This window comes from Anopheles darlingi, chromosome 3 (assembly GCF_943734745.1).
Source record: "Anopheles darlingi chromosome 3, idAnoDarlMG_H_01, whole genome shotgun sequence".
NCBI lineage: Eukaryota > Metazoa > Arthropoda > Insecta > Diptera > Culicidae > Anopheles > Anopheles darlingi.
Window position 1 is genome coordinate 58,939,542 of NC_064875.1, and position 8,454 is coordinate 58,947,995.

General features: G+C 50.6%; 2 protein-coding genes across 2 annotated transcripts in view; one reads left to right on the forward strand and one right to left on the reverse strand.

The window, feature by feature from the left end:
- The window catches only part of LOC125953829 (uncharacterized), a 2,090-nt gene extending 738 nt beyond the window's left edge, over window positions 1–1,352 (forward strand). The window contains exons 2-3 of the mRNA XM_049683625.1: window positions 1–1,023; window positions 1,094–1,352. The exon at window positions 1–1,023 is cut by the window's left edge and continues 219 nt beyond it. Of these exons, the coding sequence (XP_049539582.1) occupies window positions 1–1,023; window positions 1,094–1,294 (1,224 nt within the window). The 3' untranslated portion in view covers window positions 1,295–1,352. The remainder of the gene's footprint in view (window positions 1,024–1,093) is intronic.
- A 688-nt stretch (window positions 1,353–2,040) lies between these two features.
- LOC125953837 (elongation of very long chain fatty acids protein 7-like) lies at window positions 2,041–3,367 on the reverse strand. Its single transcript, XM_049683633.1, has 4 exons — window positions 3,183–3,367; window positions 2,920–3,110; window positions 2,476–2,856; window positions 2,041–2,399 (listed from the first exon to the last, which is right to left on the reverse strand). Exons 1-4 carry the CDS (start codon window positions 3,238–3,240, stop codon window positions 2,154–2,156), a joined length of 876 nt encoding a protein of 291 aa, XP_049539590.1. The 5' UTR covers window positions 3,241–3,367; the 3' UTR covers window positions 2,041–2,153.
- Between the last annotated feature and the right edge of the window lie 5,087 nt (window positions 3,368–8,454).

Here is an 8,454-nt window from a genome sequence, read left to right on the forward strand (position 1 = left end):
ATAACGACGGCGTATAATAGCAGGGAGGACGTCAATGGGACGTTCTCGCTCATCGATACGGTCCGGGACGAGTTCGAGGAGTTCGTCGGCAATGAGCTATTGGTCGAAAAGCAAAGTCTGACGGCATTACTGCAGGTGTACGTGAGCGATCAACTGGAGGATAACTTTTTCCATCTGATGGCACGGATTAGGCGGCTCGTTGATACGCTGCATGAGCTCAAGGCAGCGGTCCAGGCAGCGTCGAATGCGGTCGGCGGTGGCCTTATTCCGGAAGCAACCTTGAAGCAGTACGTCTCGGAGAAGCTCGTCAATGATCTGAGCCGTGGTTTAACACTGCTCGGCTACCGTATACCCGTGATGACCTACACGATCCAATCGTCACTGGAAAACATCAAACAGGGCGATGACTACTTCTACGGGCTTTCGCTCGAGGCGGATCGTGTGCTACAAGAGATCGTAAGCACTGGCACGGCATTCTACCAGCAGGTGTCCGTGTACAGAACACCGGTTGAAATGGCTGCCGACCAGCTGATAACCCAATATAAAGATGTAATGTCTTACGTGCAATCCGTGGTGGCCGGATACGCCAATAACTCCCTGGTGGCACCGATCAATGAGTTGAATTCCATCCTGCTCACGAGCCTGAACCAGACCAAGCAGAACTTCACCACCAACTACCTGGCCGGGGTACAGAACATCTCCACCCTGCTGCCAATCGACACGAACTACTACTTCCCCCCAGGGAAACATCCGGCCGAGGTGCTGGTCCAGACGCTGATCGCTAACTGGAAGTTCTCACGCTACTGCTTCTGGAAGTACTCGGGTACGCTCTACAATCTGCTCCTGGTGTCCAACTACGCTAGTGAGTGCTACGATCGGGAGGTAGATCGTTTGCTGACGCTCCAGGATACGCTGCTAGTCGAGATGGAGATGATGGCCTATAACCTGGAGGTAGCAGCGTACGCGGACACGTGCATGTTTATACCGACGAGCGCCAACCGGGAGACCGATTGTGTCAATGAGGTGAGGTGTAGGAACCGTTGAAAACCCCAATCTGTACTATCCATCAATCGAATTCGTACTTTCGTTCCAGTTCGCCGCATACTACAGAGCACTGAACAGTAACTTTGCGCCCCGGTTCGCCACCTTCCTGAAGATGGTCGATATCGAACTGCGGGCATGCAGCGCCCGATTGTCCGTCTGCTGGCAGACTCGCGTCCAGGAATCCATATTCCACTTCGAGAAGATTGTTGACGACATTCTAAAGTGCGGAGTGTCCGGACCACTTGCCTAAGCGAGAGCCAATCGAAGAGGATAGTTCAAGAGAAATAAAGATCTGGAAGATCGTTGGGCAGAAGAATATCATTGCAAGTGGTTTTCATTTGAGGTTTGGCTATTCAATAGAATTACCGCTGCACTCAATCCGATGCAATGCGATTATCGCATGCTTAATGGCACAAGCAAAGAAAGCACGCCAGCGTCTGCAGGTTGTACAGGAGTACAAAGTAGTAACTATTAAAAAAGTCATGGTCTCTACTACTGTTCAAAATAACTGTGCGGATTTCGATCATCTGGCCTTCGGTGCTTTGTGGTAACAAATAAGTGGAAAACAGAACGGGACGCCAATGTCACGGTGAGGGATCGAAAATTCAAATCGATGCATAACTTAACGATCACTGCTGCACCTTGAATAGCTAACAAGTCCAGACTGCGGCAGGATGTGAGTGTTGCGGTACCTGGCATTCCTTTTCCACTACGTCAACTAGCAATGTCATCGGACAGGTAATGCTGACGCTTATGCTAACGAGTGCTGAGACAGGGTCAATTTTGTCAAGCATCCATCCAAGGGTCATCCACAGGTTTGTTAGCAAGAGGAGCCACCGAGTGCTCCGTTTGCCTTGAATGTCGAAATACTTGAAGTCAACCGCAGGGTATGTCAATTGGACCGAAATCGATAAATTTGCTGAAGAAGAAGAAGAAGGAACAGATAGAGAAAAAGAGAGAAATGAAAAAAAAAATACTCTGATGAAGACGGCGTTAACAGACATACACACACATTGCTTAGTCGTTTATTGGCTAGATAGTATTTTTTTACAGAACACGAACACACATATGCGAATATGAAGCGACTCTTCCAGTGAGGCGACACCTCATCAGGAAGTAGCACGCTTTTCCAGCCCCGTCCGCGTCGTGCTGTGACTGACCGCAATCCGCTGATGCTGTTGCGCCGCTACCTTCGTCGGGGCCTTCTTAATGTATGCCTGGTAATAGAAGTCTAGGAAAAGGCAGAACATGAACAGATTCTGCGGCAGAATAACGAACAGTGGCCACTTCGGGAAGGTGCAGTTGGGCTGGAACAGCAGCACGAACCACTGCAGGAAGATCATACCGAACTGGATCTGGATGGAATTGAGCGAATGATGTGAATAGCGTTGGCTCCCTCACGATCGTCATCTCGGGTACCGCGGTACTTACGATCTGTAGCTGAGTAATGTACTTTTTCCACCAGAGATTACCCTTGTACTTGGGGCTAACCGAGGTGAGGAAGTAGTAAAAGTACATGACCACATGCACGAAGCTGTTGATGAAGCCCATAAACACACCGTGGCCACCGGGGAACCACTTAACGCCGCTCCAGATCAGCATCACCATGCCGGTGTGGTGGTACACGTGCAGAAAGCTCACCTGGTTCTGCTTCTTCCGTAGCACGAAGAAGATCGTATCGAGCAGATCGAGCACTTTTACCAGAAAGTAATAGTAGCAGCGGCGCGCTATCATTGTCGGTACCTCGGTCGGTGTGTAGTCGACCGGCTGGCACAGGAAGCTATAGCCCCGTAGATAACCCAACCGTAAACCCTGGCATGAGGGGAGCGAAGCGTTAGTGAACAACGTGAGGATCACAAGGTCCTGAATACTTACCTCCACGAACAGGTACGCACAGATGATGACCTGGGCCAGATTGTAGTACTTGATGATGGCGTCGATACGGAACGGTTTCCGGTTTTCCATCCACTTTGGGCCCCATTTGAGCACGAACATCAGATACAGCCCGAGGATGGCAGCACCGGGCCAGGGTGTACCCATCAGGAACCAGCCATTAACGCGGGGATCTGGGCAAAACGTCGTTAGTTAGTAGTACGAATACAGCATATTGCGAAATCTTCCCCCAAAAAAACACTGACCGCTGACTTCATAGTTGGCGTAATGGTAAAACGATGCCAGGTACCGTAACACCAGCATCTTGACCGTTTCCTTGACACCTTGGAAGGTTTGTGGACCGAGAGCGCGCACCGAGTCTTACCGAACTAGTCCGGAGCGGTTAGAACTTAGAACACTACTGAGCGTCAAGGCAAGGTGCACACAGCGCATCGGGGGGCCTGCACGGCACGGCCATTTCCCTTGGATTACACACTTACACACTTACGGTGTGGCTTTTGATGGTTGAATGGGGTATCGCCAACGAGCCGACTGTCGATTTTGTGTGTAATTTTCCATTGCAAATGATGCGAGTAACAAGAGGCCGCAGCCAACGGTGGTGCTATGTGGTCGCCTGTCTGATAATGGCACCGGCGAGTGGCGTAACCGCTGCACGCACACGATTGCTTTCTCACGACGCACACCGTGTCCGGAAATGATTGTTTCAGTTGCTTGGTAGCTCTAAGTAGCAGAGTAGTAGACACCGTACATCTAGCTAGAACTTGGCCAGACTAGGTGAGGTGCATACTTGTCATTTTGATAGTGTGCTGTGGGAAAGCCCTACGCTAGCCATCAACACTAGCCACCACCAGCAAAGGGCGACGCCATTTGTCGCCAGTTGGACTTTGCTGTGGTTGCTGCGATGGTTTCTCCGTTTCCAGCAGGCTGGCGCAAAGGTCCAAAGGCATGTGTGGTGGTTGGTTTTCGCTCCGTTGACAGTGTCTTGTGGTGGTACCATGATAATCGGTTTTTGGATAAGTTGGTCATTGACCGTACCACTCCCCGGGGCGGACTTTGTTCCCATCGGACGCATCCGGAGTTCCGCTAGTGGGTCATAAACCGATCGCTGGAAGGTTGACCACCAGGGAGCCAGCGCTGCGCCGATGTACACTGTGTGGCCTACTGTGTCTCTTTTTCTATTTTTTTTTCGAATCGCTACCGATTAGAATGCAACATTGTGCCAAGTGTAGTGCAGCATTGTTGAGAAAACGATCGTCAAAGTGGCTACCGTAAGCCTACTGGTTGATGCAGTGAGTAGTTAGCTAGTTACCAGCACGCTGACTCCTTCAATTCTGCATAAATTCAAATTATTAAATAGTGAAAGCGTGCTACAGCATACAGACATTAGGCATCGCAATAATGTGCCCCTTACGGATACTTGACTAGATGGTTATGAGGCCTTTTGACTGTCTGATAGTTGGATAGGATAGATAGGACCAACCGATGGAACAGTAAGCAGTAGTGTTGGAACACATTTTTTCTGCCAAATTTCTACGCCTTGAAACGCACTAATGGCACACCAACACACATTCTAACGCAACGGAAGTGATTCGATTGCTACCGACTAATGTTGCATTTTTCATCTTCATGCGAAAAGTTGCGCCAACGTAGAGCATAGAGTGAGACTGTGAGTGAACCTCTACATGGAGGCTTTCTCTCCGTTGCCAAACGGTACAAAATTGAGCCGAGAAACAGTGCAGCACCATTGCGAAGATACCGCGCATGTAGCAACGATGCAGCGATGCTGCAAGTTTGTACAATCTTCGACAAAGCACTACCAGAGTGGGTGTAGTGGAGAGAAAATGAATTTTCCCGTTTTGCCGTTGGCATCCTCGCCAGGATGCAGTGATAACGATGCGATGAAGCAACCAGATGTGAGCTTGTGAGCCGCTCTATCCCCCCACTATGTCCCTGGTATCAATTCATTTTAGAGCTAGATGGTTCACAAAAAGGGCATGGCATCAGTCAATATTGAGTTCAAGTGTTGGAGAAGAATTCGAACATTAAATCATTAAAAGATCATCTTCGCTAGAGCAGTGGCTATCCTACGGAATGGACTACCGCATTCGTCCCAATCACGAATGCACGAAGACCGCGACCACACTGGCTGATGTCATCGCGGCGTCGTCGTCGCCGCGATTAATATAAATGTCTGCCACCGAGTTGCGAACTGGCAACAGTCGATCCGTCGTCGTCGTCGTCGTTGTTGTCGTTGTCCTTCGGTGGGCGGCGTAAGGAACTGACCAACGTTGGTGGTAACCGTGGGTCGTGTGCGGTACCGTCTGCAGGCCCCCATAAATTACACATATTATTGTACTAAAAGAAAAAGATCAAACAAAACCAACACTAAAAAAAAGAAGCAAAAGCGCCCTCGACGCACCGACACGTCGGTGCAATGGGTTGCATCGTGCACCATTCGATTCGCTTCGGCTTTTTTCATTCGATTTTTATTCGTGCGTTTGCTATCGGTATCCACAGGCCGACGTGGACGTGGTCGGGTGAAGGAACACCACCTTAAAATGCCACCCGATTCATTGTCGCACAGCAAATTGAAATTCAACAGCCAAGTTACAAGCTGGTGACTGCCGTATGTTTGGCAATGTTGGAGGATTTTCGGTGCCAGCGGTGCAACAGCCAACAGCCCCAGACACCCCGATGGAATTACTGAAGCTCCACAATGACGCTGCACTCTCTATCGCTGCTAATGTTCGCACCTTCCGCTGAATAACATCGCCGTGTCTCCTGAGAATGAGTCCTCGCGAGATGAGATGAGATAAGATGCGAAGGAGGAATGGACACCGTGTCCTCGGTACTTGCGGGTAAGAAAACGGTGAAAGTTTTGTGTGGCTGAACTTTCTCGCGGGTCCATCAACCGCTCGCTGCCAGCGTGGTTCGCACGTCGTGCTTCGTGCTGAAGTTGAAACCATCCAGACGTCCGCGAAGGCGTATCGCCCCTGAGAGTGCTGCTGAGAGAACATACATACAGAGCCATGCCATGACGCGCAGAGGTCACGGAATGTCATTGGGGGGTAAAGTTATGATAAAAACTTGATAAACTATCATCGACAACCCTCGGTCAGAGAAAGAGAGAGAGAGTTTGAGAAACGATTGGCGACCGCTCGGCCATTGACTTGTTATGCATGTTGGTTTGGTTGGTGGGACGTTCGCAAACTTATTGCAAACCACCCGCAGCACCCCGCCGCTCCTCCCGAGAAGGAGCTTCCGAGGCTCATAACTTGTCCGGGGACGACCGTGTCGCGACGCGTCTCGACGGCGCTTCGCACGAGACAGGCGCTCTTGCCGCTCGGAAGGACGCACCGTGGTCGGACGGTCTGGTCGGTCTGGTCGGTCTGGTCGGTCTGGTCGGTCGGTCTGGTCATATGAAGTCAGATAATTGTGTTTACTAGCGCCAACCAAGCACGCTCGGTGTCTAGTTTCCCTCTGTGTGTACGTGTGTCTCTGTGTGTGTGCATTGCACGCAATCGTTTCCGGTCTGGCTCGCCTTGGATGGAGGGTGAAGTGCCAGGATGCCGTCGGTCCTTTGTCCGAGACCCCGGGGCGTCGAACAGAAGAAGTCGGGGAATCGAGACCGGAAACGGATATATTAATGGGTGTGACGAGTGGAGAGAGATTCTGGAGCATGACTTTTGTGAGCACCGAGACCGAGTGTGTGTGTGTGTGTGTCTTGGACGATGATTCCCAAGCGGATAGAGGCTCATTTCGTTTTCCGAGCGTTTACGATTGATTCAATCGTGAGGGGAAACTGTTATGCTGAGTGTGGAAGAGAGCATATAAAATTATGTTATGCTGATTGAAAAACGAACGACAAGCTGCGTAACTTAATTTAGTACGGCTGTTGCATGGACCAGAGGAGCGTAGCTTGAGCAGCTTATGCTGAACGGAAGATGGGACGACAGATGGAGAATAAAATGATATAACAAACTGGTTAATGTAAGAGAACAATGAAAACAGTTAAAACATCCCGAAATCAAATAAAGTATAAAAGCGAGGCCAGGCTTAGGAGCAACAAAACAAATTCACCAAAAATAGTAGAACCAACATCCAGATCCAGTTATGTAGACGACTTCTTAACTTCACTTCACTCACCTCGGTTGCGATATGAAACCAATCGTGTGGTGCGCTGTGAATACGCCATCCATTTGGTCCGTCAACCGTGTTCTATTTCTTCTAGCGAACAAATTACTTCTTCAATTTGGTCACTAGCTATCGAGTGCGGACGACGTCCAAGTCGTCGGATGCTCCTGGATCCTGGTCCAGGTTCTGTGATGAAGACCCAAACCAACGAGGGGCATCGCAGCATCCTTCATCGCCAGTCGATGTCCTGTCTGGGCAACGGAAAAGCTAATCAACGCAGGCCAATCGATGCCGGTGGCATCCGACAACCGACAATGACCGTCGCGCCGTGCGTACATTGCCGTGAACGAAACGTTGCTTTACAGATACGGTCACCTCATTTGACCATGACTCCCGTCACTTGCCTAAACCATGGACGAGTGTAAAGAGAGAGAAAAGAGAAAGAGAGAGAGTGAGAGGAGGATTTGTTTATTCAATGTTCCCGACTCCGACCAAAACCGAGGTTCGGGGAATCAACGGGATCCGGTTGCTCCAGGATTCCAGTCATAGACCATGGCATGCAATTGCCTAATACTCCGGTCGGTCGGTCGGTCGGTCGTTCGGTCGTTTTGGTCGGTTTGTCACTGTCCAAATGGGAACTGCTCTGTCGCTGGCTTTGCACTTGAGGCCGGTTGAGCAGAAGCAGCTGCCTGCCTAGTGAGGTGACCGGATACCGTGCCGATGTCCGTACAGCCGGTTGGAACGACGGATCCCATCAACTTCGATTACCGGATAGTGCCTCCTACCATTCCGTTCGACTCATGAAGCCATCAGCGGATAGACGGACGGACGGGGACGACGATAGAAGGACGAGAGTGTACTAGTAGCTAGCACCGATGTAGCTGTGATGCATCATCTGCTCGTTCCTGCACCACACGTTGGTGTGGTGAACACTCGACTCTCGACTCGATCCGTTCTTGCCAATACTATGTATACCCTGGTATGGGCATCGCTGTTCCCGAACGGAATCGCCATCAACGATGGGTTGATCCGTTCCATCCGTCCCGCACTCAGACACACACAGACACACACACACAGCGAGCTCTGATGGTGCACTCCTTTGTCAACGTCCGAGTGCCACGTCGCATGCCGGGCTGTGCTGTGCTTTGCATCCCGGTCCCGTCTTCGTTTTTCGTCCTTTTTTTTTGTTGTTGCTTTTCCTATGATGGTGATAGCAGGGGGAGGGGGGGGAGGTGTGAATGGTGGAAGGGGTTTGGTGAAGGTCGCCTCGATGGAGGCGCCTGGCGCGTTGGCCGGAAGGTTATGCCAATGTTTGAATGTCATACACATAAAGCCAAACCTTGGGTTCAATCGACCTGGCCGTGGACAGTGTACGGCGTATGT